Source organism: Choloepus didactylus, chromosome 12 (assembly GCF_015220235.1).
Source record: "Choloepus didactylus isolate mChoDid1 chromosome 12, mChoDid1.pri, whole genome shotgun sequence".
NCBI lineage: Eukaryota > Metazoa > Chordata > Mammalia > Pilosa > Megalonychidae > Choloepus > Choloepus didactylus.
Window position 1 is genome coordinate 7219533 of NC_051318.1, and position 16647 is coordinate 7236179.

The following is a 16647-nucleotide window of genomic DNA, read 5'->3' on the forward strand; positions in this document are numbered from 1 at the left end:
TTCATATGTGGTGAATTGCTTTTCTCTTGCTGCTTTCAGAACTTGCTCCTTCTCTTCAGTATTTGACAGTCTGATCAGAATATGTCTTGGAGTGGGTTTATCCGGATTTATTCTATTTGGCGTTTGTTGGGCATTAATGCTTTGTGTATTTATATTGTGCAGAAGGTTTGGGAAGTTTTCCCCAACAATTTCTTTGAATACTCTTTCTAGACCTTTACCCTTCTCTTCCCCTTCTGGGACAACAATGAGTCTTAAATTTGGATGCTTTATTTTATCTATCGTACCCCTGAGATCTATTTCGATTTTTTTCTCCATTCTTTCTTTGGTTCTTTCATTTTCTGTTCTGTGGTCCTCTAGGATTCTCAGTTGTTGTTCAACTTCCTCTAATCTTGTATTGTGAGTATCCAGAGTCTTTTTAATTTGGCCAAGAGTTTCTTTTATTTCCATAAGATCTTCTATTTTTTTCTTTACTCCTGCAATTTCTTCTTTATGCTCTTCTAGGGTCTTCTTTATGTCCTTTATATCTTGTGCCATGTTCTTCTTCATGTCCTTTATATCCTGTGCCATGCTCTTCTTCTTTGATTGTAGTCCTCTGATTAATTGCGCCAAGTACTACTGTGGCTCTTCTGATATTTTGATTTGGGTGTTTGGGATTGGGTTCTCCATATTGCCTGGTTTTATCATATGCTTTAAGATTTTCTGTTGTTTTTGTCCTTTTGGCATTTGCTTTGCTTGACAGGGTTCTTTCAAGTTGTAAAAAATACAACTTGTGGGGCATGTGTCTAGGTGATTAGGGAGACAGGGCAGCTTTAATAATCAAACCTCCTAGGTGTTCCCAGAGATTCAAGGCTGTTCCAAGAGTCTAAGCCTTCATTTCAGTTTTGCCACAGATTTTCTATGCTGCTGACCCACAAGTCACAGGCACTGACGTAGCGTCTGTGGGTTTTCCAAGCAGGCCCCCTTTCTCAGCTGTGATCTTCCAGGACCTCTGCTGAGGGAAGGCCTTGCTACGTCACAAGTGCGCCCCGTCCCTCAAGGGAAGCCCCGGGCTGCCGGGTCGTGCAGGGGTGCTCCCAGCCTGATGCAAAGATGGCTGAATGGGTCATCTCAACCCCCCTGCTTTTCACACAGCTCCGCCTTCCCAGCTCTGGGACAGCTAGCTGTGTATGCACGCCACTGTCCACAGCCAATTTTGTAGTGTGTGCACGGTGATGTGGGATACACTCCCTGTCACACTGGGTTTCCTGGCGCAGCTCTGGGCTATGGGTATGGCCACAGGGCGGAGTGTCTCCAGTCTGTCGGGGAGCCGGCTGCAAGGAGCATGGTTTCTTTCTCCTTTTGGCTCTCCCCTCTTCCTCCCGGCCCTGAGGGAATCAGCAGCAGTCTATCCTCCACACCAGACACTGAGAGGTTGGCACAGCCCGTTCCTGCCATACTTCACTGCATGGTTCTCACTGTCATAACTGCAACCACTCCTGGGTTGTTTTTTCTTTTTTAAAAGAACTAGTCCGTCTTCAAACGCCAACCCCCAGTTTACCCACACCGCAGCGCAGCTTTCAGCCGGCTTACTCACTCGTTTCAGAATGCAGACTCCTGGTTTCACCAAATGCACGGTCCCTGTGGTTTTAGCAGACCATGTCCAGCTGGTGCATCACTGAAACTGGTGTTCTGGGTCACTTTCTGGTTTTTATCTAGTATCTTTCACAGAGGTGTTTTTTTGCCCTGTCTCACCTGGCCGCCGTCTTAGGTTCTCCCCTGATAAGGGTTTAATATAAAGAAGACTACAACATAAAGACAAACCAGCCAATTTGTTTATCCAACGGATACATATCCAATGGAATATTATTCAGCTGTACAAAGAAAGGCCTGATGCATGCAACAACATCAATGAGCCTTCAAGACATACTTTTGAGTGAAATAAGCCAGAAGCAAAAGGACAAATACTCTATGATATTTGGATAATACTCAAAAGATAAGAAATAATTCGAAATCAGCAAATTCATAGTCAGAAACCAGAAAACAGGTTACCAAGGGCTGGGCAGGGGTAGGGAATGGGGATTTAATGCTTAACCAGTACAGACGTTGTTTGCAATGATGGAAATGTTTTGGAAATGGGTGGTGGTGATGGTAACACAACATTGTAAATGTAATTAACACCAATGCATTATGTATTTAAAGATGGCTAAAAGGAGATATTTTAGGTTGTATAAATGTTACTAGACTAAAAACTTCAAAAACATGGTATTGTACCAACAATCAGTAAACCCTAAAAGAAACTATGGACTATAGTTAACAGTACATTTACAATAATATTCTTTTATCAATTGTAATAAAGGTACCACAACAATGCAAAGTATTGAAAATAGGGAAAACTGCATGTGTGGGATGGGGGTAAAGGGAAACTTTGTATTTTCTACATGATTTTTCTATAAACCTACAGCTTCTCTAATAAATATACATATATATAAAAGAAGATATTAATCAAAAACCTATTTAAAAATATTAAGAGTACAATGAAGTGAAAAAAAACCAACAAAATAATCAAAAATCAACAGTACTTTTCTGTATGAGCAAAAGTGACCTAAAAATTACAGAGAGAGGGAAATTTATTCACAAAGACAAGTCAAAATATATAAAATACCTAGGAATAAAACTTTTAAGTGCACAGAATCTGTAGTAACTTCCAAAGGTACACGGAGGGGGCATAAGAGATTTGAATAATTCACCAGAAATATTTTCCTAGATGGAAACACAATTATACAAATGGCAATTTGTTGCAGGGAAACACAACTACTCTGGGACAAGATTCAACAGGCACATTCTACAGTTTATCGGTAAAGATCAACGCTTAGGACCATAATTACATGGAACTTTGAATGGGAAATGAGACCTGGTAGGTTTGTACAGGTTAGTGTGAAATCCCACTACATTCCAAAGTAATTTGGGTAGAGAATAAAAATACATTTGCAGGGCCCCCCTGTGGAGCTGGGGGAAAATGCGGAAGTGTAGGACTTCCTCACCTGGATTGTTGCTGATGTTCTCACAAACACTGGGACTGGCGGTTTGGTGGGCTGAGCCCTCTATCTCGGGACTTGCCCTTATATAGCTCGTTACAGCGAGGAGAGGCTAAACCTGCTTGTAATTGTGCCTAAGAGTCTCCCCCTGAGTACCTTTGTTGCTCCGATGTGGCCTCTCTCTCTAACTAAGCCACCTCTGCAGGTGAACTCACTGCCCTCCCCACTACGTGGGACATGACTTCCAGGGGTGTAAATCTCCCTGGCAACATAGGATCTGACTCCCGAGGATGAATCTGGACCTGGCATCGTGGGATTGAGAATATCTTCTTGGCCAAAAGGGGGATGCAAAATGAAACAAAGTTTCAGTGGCTGAGAGATTCCAAATGGAGTTGAGAAATCACTCCGGTGGGCATTCTTACGCACTATATATACAAGCTTTTTCAGGTCTTAATGTATTGGAAGAGCTAGAAGTAAATACCTGAAGCTGTTGAACTGCAACCCAGTGGTCTTGACTCCGTGAAAACCTTCTGGATCACACTCCCTTAATTCAATGTATGGATGGATGAGTAGAAAACAGGGACAAAAACTAAATGAAATATAGGGTGGGAGGGGGTGATGATTTGGGTGTTCTTTTTTACTTTTATATTTTATTCTTATTTCTACTTTTTCTGGTATAAGGAAAATGTTCAAGAAATCGATTGGGGTGATGAATGCACAACTATATGATGGTCCTGTGAACAGCTGACTGTACTCCACGGATGACTGTATGATATGTGAATATATCTCAATAAAACTGAATTTTTTTTTAAAAAATCAATGATTAGGAACAACCAATAAATTTTAGGTGAGAGCAAATGAGATAAAAATGCTTCATATTTAATACTATTCCAACTGGTAAGTAACTTAATGAATAGACAAATCAGATGAGAAGATCACAGGCTACTACACTGCATAGATTATATACACATAATCTCAAAGGTTATATAAACCCAAATGAACAGAAATACATTTTCTGTCTAGCAGGAAAAGAAATTAACTTTCTTACTTTATTTGAAAATGTATAGTAAAATGGATTTTTCAGATGATTTTTACATTATTTTTGTTTTAACTATGCTGTCATTCATGAAATAGCTGTTCTGCTTTTCTGTCAGAGATGCCAAGGGATTTTTCAGCATCTCATTTGTGTGTGGAATTTTAAAAGAATGAAAGTTTTATTTCTTTCTGCATGAATGTTTGAAACAATGAAAAAAAAAAACAAGGTATCATAAAAACATCAGAAGACAAAGGAAACAAAAAGAATATCCAGTAAGAGAATATATCCAAAAAAAACAAAAAAACAAAAAGTTCAACCTTATTAATAAATGTTCAACTTTGTAGTAATATATGACTTTAAAAAAAAAGAGACCATCATTCAGCTACAAAAATGTTAAAAGTCACTGTTGGAATAGTTAGGTAAAATGGACACTTGTCACCACTGGAGGGGACTACCAGCAGAAGAATCCTTCTGGAGTTCAAGTGGAATTTTCTGGACTCGACTCTATGGTGAGGTGGCTAAGCAAGTGGGCTCTGAAGGTAGACTTCTTGGATTTAAATGCTGTTCTCTACTTACCAACAGTAGGAAAGTTATTCCATATCTGTGTAACTCATTTCTCTTCATCATTAGGACTTAAACCCTAAATTTCTGTCTCCTTCCTCATCTTTATTCTCAACGTTTAGTAAAATGACACATTTTTTAGGTTATTCTTTAAAAAACCTTCCTCAAATACGTTGTTTCCATCCTACTACCACCAACATTAGGCAGTTATAACAACATGTTAACAGTCTATCTCTTTATTTCCCTCCTCTTAGTCATCATCTCAATTACCTGTTGCTTCCATAGACCAAAGAATAAAGTGAAAGCTCCAAAGCTTGATCTTAAAAACCTTCCATAATCTGAATCCCATCTATTTTTCTAGGACCACATCTTAGCACTTTTATACCTCACCTATACATTGTTCAAATGGAAGGTAATCATTTTCTAAATACACCATGTTCTTTCCTACCCAGCTACCTTGGTTTGTGTGCCTCTCAGTGCCTATAATACTCTTTCTCCCACCTCTAAAGAAACAAAATTTCACTCCTTCCCTCCTAAGTCAAATGCCATCCCACAGAGAAATCCTCTTTCAGTCCTCTGAACTCTAACCGTACTAATCTTTACTTCAGTACTAAACAGAAGTTTGCTGGAGAGTGGGGCATATGCTTTGCCAATACCTATCTAGAGCATTGTCTTGAATAGTGAAGACATGGGATTATTGAATTAACGAATTTCAGTCTTCCTTTAACTCATGTAGAGGATTCTTGTTTTGGGGGGAGAGGGGGATTTTGTTTGCTTTTGTAACCACAGAATCCCTTCTTCAAATGAAACTCCATGCAGAGGAGTTCAAAATAACAAAAAAGTATCCAGAGTAGGGTCTCCAAGATCAAAAGCTACACTCTATGCCCTTCCCAACAAAACATCCCCTAAGGGACTTAAATCAGCACAGGATGAAAATCATTAGTACTATTTGTTTAGGTTCTACTATACCGCGCCTCCACCAAAGCATAGTACTTTACATATCAGTATGCTCTATTTTACTCCATAGGTTTTATAAGTACTTAACTGTTTCAACAAGTTGAAAACATTTTAGGAACAAGTTTTTAAAAAGAACTCTTCTCACATTACACAAAAGCGAGTACAGACATAAAGAAAAATAATTTTCCTAGAGGTCAAAGTCAGGTGGTATTGAAGCTGAAACTTTAAATGAGGGTTGTTTTAAAAATAAAACTTCCAGTTCTAATATATCTTTGAAGATGTACCATGTTACTTTGCAACAAATTCACCCAGTTTTCCTGTCCTTAAAGTGTAAACACAGTTTGTTGGTATTGCTTACTCCATACAAGGTAATGAAAATGAGTTACTGATGTACTGGTAACAAATAAAGCCTAGGGTTAGAGTGACAATTTCTGGCACAGACTGAAACAATTACTTATAATTAACATAAATCACAAGAAAAACTAAATATACACAGATAAGCATATTCATCAGTGAGTTTGGTGCCTTGTATATTGCAGGTACTCAATAATGATTGAATGCATGAATAAATGAATATTAATAAAAATTTAATATTTTTATATATAATACCTGATAGATTCTGTATCTATGTGCACAGGTGCTATCCTCTCCAGGAGAAACTTGATCATTTCCAGAAAAGGATTTGTAGGCTGTTTAGGGTTGCCCAACTTCTTAGTTATTTCACGCTGTAAGGCAGATTTTTAAAATATTACAAAAGTACATTTAAACACTCATTAAATTAAAATTTTATGAACCCAAAATAATTAAAACTGGTTAATACTGGTACTGGAATAAACAAATCAGTAGGAATTGAACATGTCCAGAAAAAGATTAGAGTAGGAATTTAGCATATGGGAAAGATAACATTTCAAGTAAACAAAAGACGGATTATTTGATAAACTGTACGGAAATAACTGGGCAGACATTTGAAATAAAAACAGTTACCTCTCTATCTCATACCTTATATCAAAAATGTTTCAGAAGTATAAAAACAAATGGAAAACAATAAAACCAAGCACCAGTGAATAAAAAGACCTCAGCAAACAAAATTTTTAGCGGAGCTCATTAAGATTCCTGAACCTCATCACAAAGATTCTGATTTACTCGATCTGGAGTTGGGCCACAAATCATCGTTTTTTTAAAAAGCAGCTCAGAGGATCCTTAGGCAACAGATTAAGAAACACTGATATTACTAAGTATTTTCACTGATTTGCAAAAGAACAGAATTTCTAGCTATAGCACCAAAGACAAACATCCAGAGGAGAATACTGATACAGATTTAGCTAGATAAAAAGGGAAACTGTGATATGTGAAAAAAACATCATAAATAAAATGAAAGGGCAAACCAAAACTGACAGAAAATTATTTCTAACTTAATTGACAATGTCCTATGACAAACACTAACAAATCAGTACAATAAAGACAAATTCCACTGCAGGAAAAAATGGGCAAAGATTGTAAATACACAGTCCACAAAAGACATATGGCCAGTAAATCCAAGGAGAAAAAATACTAAACAAGCAATACAAATCTTATCAAAATAAGTATGCTTTTATTACTTTCTTTGATTGTTGCTTGTATTCCAGCACATATGATACTGCCCAGTACTGTTATATGTGTGAAAATGGTCATTACTCTCATCACTTGTGATGAGTATAAAACTACTCTAGCTCTACAGAGCAATTTGGTAAAACATACTTTAAAGGCCTTAAACTGGGACCTTTAGCCCGTGCTTCTAGGATTTATGTGAAAGAAATAATCAAGTCTATGTAAATATTTAGCTATGAAGATACGAATTGCAGTGTCTTTTACATTAATAGAAAACTGTAACAATTCCTAAATGTCTAACTCAAGCTGACTATTCAATAAAGTATGGCATATGTATTCAAAGATATGCTACATAGCTATTAAAATATATTATAAAATGGAAATGAAGTAAAATACACAAAAGTATACGTACAACATTATCTCATTTTGAAAAGACATACTCCATAATATTAACAGTTGGCTTATAGTTTTTCCTGTAACATTATTTTTGTGATATTTTCTAAATTTTTCATAATGAATATAAATTACTTTGCTATAAGGTTGGGCAAAAAAAGATTTGGGTTTAAAAAAAAAAAAGAGCTCTTCATTTCTGTCCTTACCACACAACCTTCAGCCTGCTTGCAAGAGCATGTTGGACTAACAAGTACTTCTAACTGTTTTCTTATTTTTTCATCATCTTCTAAAACCTGCGTGAACTTCTTCATGAAATCCTGAGCTTTCCCAGGATCTGGCAAATTTCCTTAAAATAAATTAAAATTCAATTAGAATACAATTTTTAAAATTTCTCAAAATAATAAAAGATAAACATTTTTGACTCCTTTCATTACTCTAATCAGTAATAATCCTAACCTACAAATTCAGTTTAGTTTAATGAAACGATAAATTGTGAAGCATCTTCAATAGACCATTTTTATACGTAAAAATCTGCTTTCTAGTAACCATAAAATGAGATCATTTATAAGATGTCTATATAGGAAGAGAATGAACTGGCTATTTCTAAATAACTCCTTATGAAATTTAAGAGCATTAAATGTCAACCTAAATAATACCAATATCATTACTGACTCCTTGAGCTTGTTGCATACACTGCTTTTTTATATAATTCATATCAAGAGATCAATGAGTAAGTTTTACCTTAAGAAAAACTCTTATCCCGTGTTGTGCTTTTATTGTTAAACCAATACAGAGCTAATTCATTTATATACTCACATTACTTAAACATCTGGCACTGATAAACTGAGCAACCTATTCCAGACTTTACTGTGTGAGAAAGGATTAGCCTCTGCAGCATCAAAGGTGATTTTTATTCTACTTTCCTATTGTTTCCATGTATCAAAAAAAAAAAAAAAAAAAAAATATGAGAGCTAATAAAATTTTGATCCTAGCATCTTTTTTTTCTGGCTACTTAACTGCTAGAGAACTAAACTAAGATACCTCTAATAACAGAAATTGTAATCTAGAACTTGGGACTGTAACAGTAATAGAAATTCAACTGAATCTTAAAATATGATACAGTAAATGCACTCTAAGTTCACTATACAACTCTGTAATTCCATTTAAGTACTGGCTACAACAATCAATCACTGAATGCAGTAAGAATAAATTAATATTCTTAAATACTTGACTGTGTGACCTTTCCGTGTTTCTAGAATATGAAAAATCTGTTGTGAAGAAAGAGATCTACATGGGCACAACAGGCAAACACAATCACTTAGGGAAGAAAACTAAATGTTTAAATGTTAAGGAAACATGAGGGCAAGTTGGAAAACTGCTAGTGCAGCACTTTCCAAACTGTGTTCCAAGGATCGCTAGCAGTTCAGTGGTGCTTAACAGAGTCCAGGAAAAGGGTACTGTTTTCAAATAATTTTGGAAAATGTTACATTTTATAGTCCCTCTTTGAAATCCCAAAATAGATAGGCATCATATAAAAAACCATCTAGTTAAGATACAAAAAATAAGAGATATACAAAGAGAGGAGGGAGACAGAACAAAAACTTTAATGCAGCATTCTACAACCTTGCATAACCAGGGGATCCTTGTCTCTCACAGTACCATTAATACCTGCAGGACACCAGCATTCCTCAGAACAAAATTTAGGAAATATGATCCTTGCTGGTAGAAAATGGACAGGGGAAAAATAACAGGAAGAGTATAGGAGAGGTTCTTCTTAGGGGATAGTGTCTAGAGCCAAACTACTGGGGAGACAGCTACAAAAATGCAAGAGCACAAAACCACTTGTTTTAAGTTATCCTAAGGGATCAAACACTAGTTTTATGTTTAACTTCCCAGGTCTAAAAGATATATTTGGTCTCAAAACCATACTCATGCTATAACTACTATTACTTGATTCAAAATGCAACAGGTTAAGTTACTGCTTCTGTTCAGCATCTTAGCATTACTCCTACACACGTCTTGGAGTCTGGGTACCATCTTGGAAACTTCCCTTAAGATCTCTCCATCACCACCAACAGAAGTTCAAGAGGAGCATTCCTCTGGGGACTCATGAGAAAATGCCACACCAAGAAAAGCAAAATTCCTGCTCCTGCACTGAATAAAGGAGATGTGGCACACAACCCTTTTGAGTGTGCTGTTAAATCCAATTAAATGCCAGTTGAAATTGCTCAAGGCAGTAAAGCACGCTAAAACTTTTTCAAATAGAAATGTCCTCATCTAGATTGTGGTGGTGAATGCATAACTATGTGATTATTATACCAGGAACCACTAATTGTTTACTTAGGATGGACTGTATGGTGTGTGAATACAGCTGTTTAAAAACTGAGGGGAAAAAAAAACTTTTTTAAAGGAACTCTTTAGTAGCTATGAGGCATATCCTCCAATCTAAATTTTGACTCAGTATAAAACATACTTCAGATAGTTTCATATTAGAGAAAGTGACACCAAAGTACAGATTCTGTTTTAACAATAAGCTTATGTCATGATTTAAATTAATTCCCAGAATAAATTTATAAAATAAATCTTTTCTCCAGCACTTGCTTATAGGAAACACTGAAGAATACGAAAAATTCTCTGTAGTATGCAATGTCAATGGAAATCAGAAAATAAGGAAAGCTGAGGATGGGCTGTCCGTTGAATTCAATCAAGAACACCTTCATCTTTTCCTGTACTATCATAGCTTAAACTGGAACTACAGGAAACACTTATGAGAACTAAATGCTTCAATTAAATCTTAAATTTTACATGGAATATTCAAAATAACTTACTTGTAATAACCATCACTTTAGAAAATATGGCCTTGACACTGGCATCTGTCTGTAAATCACACACAAAAAAATGCAGAATTAAATTTCCTGACAAGAATCTACATTACACTTATCAGAAAATTAGATAAGCACAGCCTACTAATGCTCCAGAGCCCATGTCCTTTCCACTAGTGGATCCAACTTATTCACTATTTTTAACTCCATGTGAACGGAACAGCAGGCGGAGAACGCACACTCTGCCGTTGTCACTGCTTACCTCACCTTACTTCGTTAGCCCCCAAACAAAAAAACAGACTGCTGCACCACTGTTTCGGGGCAGGTAGACATTTTGTTTTTCTTCAGCGCTGAAAGAACACAGCAACTAAGTTTAGAAACAAAACAAAACATCCAGGAAATGTTGGTTTTCAAGTTTTTAGCCTAATCTCAAACACAAAGTTGTCAGTGTACAATTCTGTTTGACTTGAGGTATTTCTAAAAATTTTTAAGCCTAAGCGTTATGAGGCATAATCATGAAGCTTACGGGGAGGACATTGGAGGAAGACAAATAAGAAGATGTCATTGAGCAATTCTGCGTGCAATACTGAGCTAGGTAACTTGGGGAAGGAGAAGGATGAATGAATGAATGAATGATAAATAAATAAATAAAAAGTGATGCCCCTATTAAGGTGAAGCTTGCTAAGAGGAAGTGAGAGGCAATACACAGGAGTGTAAGAATTTGGAATTTAAAGTATCTGAGGTCTGTCCAGAGACATACAATTTCTGTGTTCTGTTTTGGAGAAAGGGGTGGTGCTGAGCTTTCAAGAAGCTGACCCATATGAAAAACAGCCTAAGACAGAGCACCAACAAAAGTACAGTACTAGAAATTTCAAAGTCAGTTTTGTAACTGAGCAAATCAATTTAGAAAATGAAGTAGAAGGGTTACACTGCTGAGCCAAGAATAAAATTTAATTAGACTGAGTAATGAAGAAGGCAAAAAGCATATAACGTATTAATAAGTATCTAAGAGTCTTCCTGGTAAAACAGAAGGAAACATAAACACACGAACATTAAACAGCTTTGCATTTTTTTCTCACTTCAATTCTACAATGTCTACGACAGTTCTTGGTATAAAGGGAACACTGAGTAAGCAGAGAACTATTCCTCCTTCTCCAACTAGAATGCCAATTTGGGGTACTCTACTCCTCCACTGTTTCTGAGAATTCCCTCTTCAATGTGGATCACTCAGCAATTATTTTAGGCCAAGCAAAGGGAAAACTCCACAAAGTAGAATGGAATGAACATTCAAACTGAATTAAGATCACATTTTGTCATTTCACTTAGCACTGAGCAGGAAAGTCATGAGACCCTCCCAAGTTTGTATCAACAGGCAATACGCAACAGCTTCCATTAAATAAATACTAATGGGGCAGTGAAAGTCAAAAGCAAGCATATTTGATTACATCGCACATGTTATGCTTGATCAACAAACGATTTACACGCTTAACCTGACTAACTACCTGGCTGCTATGATGATATAATAGAGTCTAAAATCAGGAATAATTTTATACACAGACATAAAAACATCTCATTTTTAATTAACACGTTTGTATCTTTAGTCAGAGAAAGTAAATTAACATGGCTCCAGGAAGGCAGACAGGCAACTCAGCCAGAGCTTAGTGACTGAAACACACGCAGTTAAACATTCCTAACTTAACTGGGGTTTTCCCATTTCCTCCCTTGCCAGAGAAAGAAAATTGCAGAATCACTAAAATTAGTTTACATCATTTATTATAAGGGAAAACTTACTCCAGCAGGTTCAACATAATCGTAGAAAAAAAGGTTTACTTGTGTTCAATAGACCAAAGACATTATTGTCAGTTCGTGAAAGTATTACTCAGCTGTAAGCTTCAATTAAGCAAACAAGTGGTATGAGATGCTTTATCACTTTGATTTGGATTAAAAAAAAAAAATAGCAAGAGGGCCAATATAAACCAGTCAAACAAGGTGCTGTATCAGCCTCTGTGCTGTGGACATGGGATACACACGCTGGGACAGGGTAGGGAACACTATGGACGGAAAAAAAAATGAAGAAAAATGCTGTACTGTTCTCCCTCAAATGCAACTTAAAATTACCAAGATACTGATTTTTAATGAATTATACCTTTTATCAGCCTATACATGGCATTCCCAAACTAAAAACAAAACAAACCGAGAATAATTCTCAAAGCCCAAGAATATGGACATTTAGAACATGACTGGATGACTATCACTACTAAATTATAATTATGAGCACTAATATTAATTTTAAGTTAAAATAAGATACTGAATGATAATTATATGATTACTCAAATGTCCTAAAATCACAAGACTATATAAAGATGATGGCAGCATCTTTGTGTGGCAAGATAAAGTATAACTTTATTCTAATTTATATGCCTTCAAAAATGCTGAGTTACTGTTCATATTTCTTTATTTTAAAGTTACAAAAAAGTTGCCAAAAAAATCTTTAATGTTGAGTACACAGAAGAACATTCTCTTTCCTGCTGGCTGTCACCTTTGGTAGATATAATAAATGTTTAAAATTTTTCTGGCAATGAGTTTCTTAAAAATTAAAGTTTTCTAAGTTAGGAATGGTAGTCCTAAAGACAAAACTGTTCCACACAGAAACAGCTGTTTAACACACAGCAGCAATGGAAACATTAAACAGCAGGAAATAGGAAATAAATAAAATACACGTGTTTTAGAAAACAATTACCAAAGGAAAAATTTTCTTTAAAATTTAACTTACTTTGGGTTGCTTAATTAAGTCAAGCAAATCCTTTACTTGATGTCGGAGTAGATTTTGACATTTCCACATTTCATTCAATGCTCTGAAACACACAAACAGATTTAAGTAACAAAAAGGATGAAAATTCTTCCAGAATATTTCAACCATATAACCTAAAAGGAAAAAGCTCAAATTACAAAAGGAGATGACAGAGAGGGAGTGAGACTCACAGGACTGAACAAGTGAAGAGGTGTGGCGGGAAAGAGAGGACTCAACTATAACAGATAAAACCAATTAAAAGTACAGCAAGAAGCTGTTGTCCTTTGCACAAAAATGGGGAGGGACCATCATCACCGGAGCACGTCTGTAGTTAATGCAGCAAGCGTTAACTGGAGAGAGAAATTATAAACTTGAGAAGGAAAGCAGTAATTGGTGGAGTGAGGCCCAGTAATAGGCAGGATGAAATGGAACCAAACATACAACTCGAAGAGAAATAGCCATGAGAAAATGTGTTAGATAGAAATTTTATATGTTTAAATTTTAAACTGTTTGGAATTATGTTTGCATGAATGAAAATTATTTTTATGTGGCAAAAATCTAGATGATATCTTCAAAGTACTGTTCTCAGGTAGATATTTAAATCTCAGAATAAATTATATAGGTACTCAAAAAACATATAAATCAGAGAAAGGAGAACAGTTAATTTTATTGAAATGATGAGATAAAGAATATCAGAACCACACAGATTTTAAAGTTTAAAAAGGACATTTTCTAAAACCAAATAATATTTTTCACTATTTTCTGCTTTCAATTATCTATACTTCTATTAACCGGTTCCCACATTTAATGAAGCAATGCCATATAACAGTAATATAAAACAGAGGCCTAGAAAACAACAATTTTTCCTCTGATAGATAATTAATTGCTTGATTCCTTCATTCTTCTCTTTAACAAAATGCCTAACTAATACCTTTGGATTTTTTAAGGAGATATTTTTGATGAAATTTGGACACAAATTCCTTTACAGTTGTAGTCACCTCACATGGTGTGGGCAAACGAACAGTACTGGGGCATTTTTGTTTCAGAAATTATACTTTAAATAGCTACACTTTACCATTTTCAAGTTATTAAAGTTCAAAAAAAGTTAAATAGGCATAATTTAAGAATGCAAGCCTTGAAACCAAATGACCATTGTACGCGAAGCATGAAAAACCAAACAGCTAGATGAGAGCTATATAATTAAAACAATAATTTCTAAAGAAACAGAGTAGTCATCAATGGTATTACTTCTGAACTCCAAAATCAAATGTATCTCCTCTCTCCTACATACTTTATCTTCAGTTACAACTTCGAAAATGCCTGGTTTTGAAACTTGGCTTCAATTAAAACAGAGTGAAATTATTTTCCCTAATTATCGTTATTAAGTCAATTTAAAACTGAACTCTTAGGCAATTCAAAAACCCATTATAAAGTATTATAGCTATAACTTAAATCAAAAAATGATCTTTGTTGATATTTAGAGGAACTGTTTTCTCAAATATTTTGATAAAATTATATTAAGTGGCAAGAAATACTAAATTTGGTAAGACTGAGAAATCAATATTCAAGCTCACATGTCCTTATATATTGTCTTTCTAAATACTCCCTCTTTAAAAAAGAAAAAAAAGTTGTACTAATAGAAACAGCATTACTACACTACAAGACAAATATCCATTTATTTATTCTTAAGTCTGAATTCCCTGCTCTGTTACTAAATCAACATGAACAATCTGATTAGAGCCTGCATTCTCTACATTTGTTATTTAACATTTAAATTATCACCTATACACAACAGTTCCCCCACTAGGCTTCTCTCCTTGTTACTGCAGCCCAGCGTGCAGCAATGCAAAAAAAAAAAATAAAATAATTAATTAATAAAGGCAGCTCCCAATGAAACGGTTTCAGCAAGGATCTGTCAAAATGTTGGAGAGAAACTCCCTTCTCACCTTCTGCTCCCAGGTGAGCAAATTACCCATCAGACTCAGAAGTTCAAAACTGTCCAGATGAGGACTTTGCCCAGGGAAAGAGAAGGTCTTCCCAGACACCAAGACTACCTCTTGCTTATCCCTCGTGGGAACTCTGGGATAACTGAGACTCACCTTCATAGGTTCTCATTTAATTTCTCTGGAGTTGGAGTGTAGTCTGGACACTGGGATTTAAAAAAAAAGTGTTTTAGGAGATTCTAGTGGGTGATCATGGTTCTGAATCAGTGGTGTTGCTGAGTATGTGAATTTTCAGCTCTGGGAAGCTGGCAGGAGCAGGAAATGCCACCATGCTGGGGAGCACTCAAGCCTGCCTCTTTCTTCTTTTGCAATAATCAAGACGTTTCGTTAACGAAGGGGTCATCCAAAGGCCAAGTATTTTTGTCATTCCCCAAAAACAAAGCAAAAGAATAAAACATACAGCTAGCTCTATCAACTAATAAGAAAGACTTCTCACCAAACAAGTTCTACCCAGGTACCTGCCTTAAGCAGCTATTTCTCAAGCCTCTTTCAAACTAATGAGAGGTCACAAATTCCAATGACCTCTGGTAATTTAAATGAGTAAAGCAGGGCTGGCATTATAGTTGGGAATGGTGTGGACTGTGGTGTGACAGAAATGTTAAGTTGCCATAAATCTATGAGAAGATCACTATTATTACAGTATTCAGGGAAAATCAAAGTAAAGGTGGTAAGAAATTTTTATACAAAAGATTAGCAAAAATTAAGATGTCTGATAATATTTAGGAGGATGCAGAGAATCACATACCACTGATAGGAGTGTAAACTAGTACAATCATGCTGGAAAACAACTTGATGCTAGTTCATAATGCTGAAAATTCACATACTCAGCAATTCCACTCCTAGCTATACACCACTGATTCAGAACCGTGATCACCCACTAGAATCTCCTAAAACACTTTTTTTTTAAATTCCAGTGTCCAGACTACACTCCAACTCCAGAGAAATTAAATGAGAATCTATGAAGGTGAGTCTCAGTTATCAACAGTGTTTAAACCTCCCCAAGGTGATTCCAATAAGTAGGCAAATTTAAGAACCACTTGAACACATTCCTTAGAGAGAAAACTGTGTGTGTGTGTGTACTCTATTGAAAAATGTCATAGCAGCACTGTTTATGCTATCAAAAATTTGAAACAACATAAATGTCCATCCTTGATTGATTCAAATTTCTCATGTCAAGATAATGAATAAAGTGTGGCATAATGACATAATGTAACTCTATACCACAGTAAAAGTGAATGATCCTCAGCTATATGTAATATTATGAATGAATCTTAGAAACATAATAGACTATGTGAAAAAGTCATAGAAGACTATACATACAATTATTCTATTTTCATAAAGTTTAAAAACAAGCAAACCAAGTAACATATTGCTGAGGGATAAACACACACACCCCGATTTTTTAAAAGGAAATAATACACACAAAATGAATGCTAACAGTTATCTCTAAGAGGAAGACAGTAGGATGAAAAGAAGAACTCAC

At 35.6% G+C, this 16647-nt stretch overlaps 1 protein-coding gene across 5 annotated transcripts in view; it reads right to left on the bottom strand.

Annotated features, from left to right (window-relative positions):
• Positions 1-16647, bottom strand: part of PDS5B (PDS5 cohesin associated factor B) — a 198000-nt gene that overhangs the window by 92537 nt on the left and 88816 nt on the right. For all 5 annotated transcript variants that reach the window (XM_037799752.1, XM_037799753.1, XM_037799756.1 and 2 more), the window contains 4 exons: positions 13144-13225; positions 10377-10425; positions 7755-7894; positions 6178-6293 (listed from right to left, as the gene is read on the bottom strand). In XM_037799752.1, coding sequence (XP_037655680.1) covers positions 6178-6293; positions 7755-7894; positions 10377-10425; positions 13144-13225 — 387 coding nt within the window. The remainder of the gene's footprint in view (positions 1-6177; positions 6294-7754; positions 7895-10376; positions 10426-13143; positions 13226-16647) is intronic.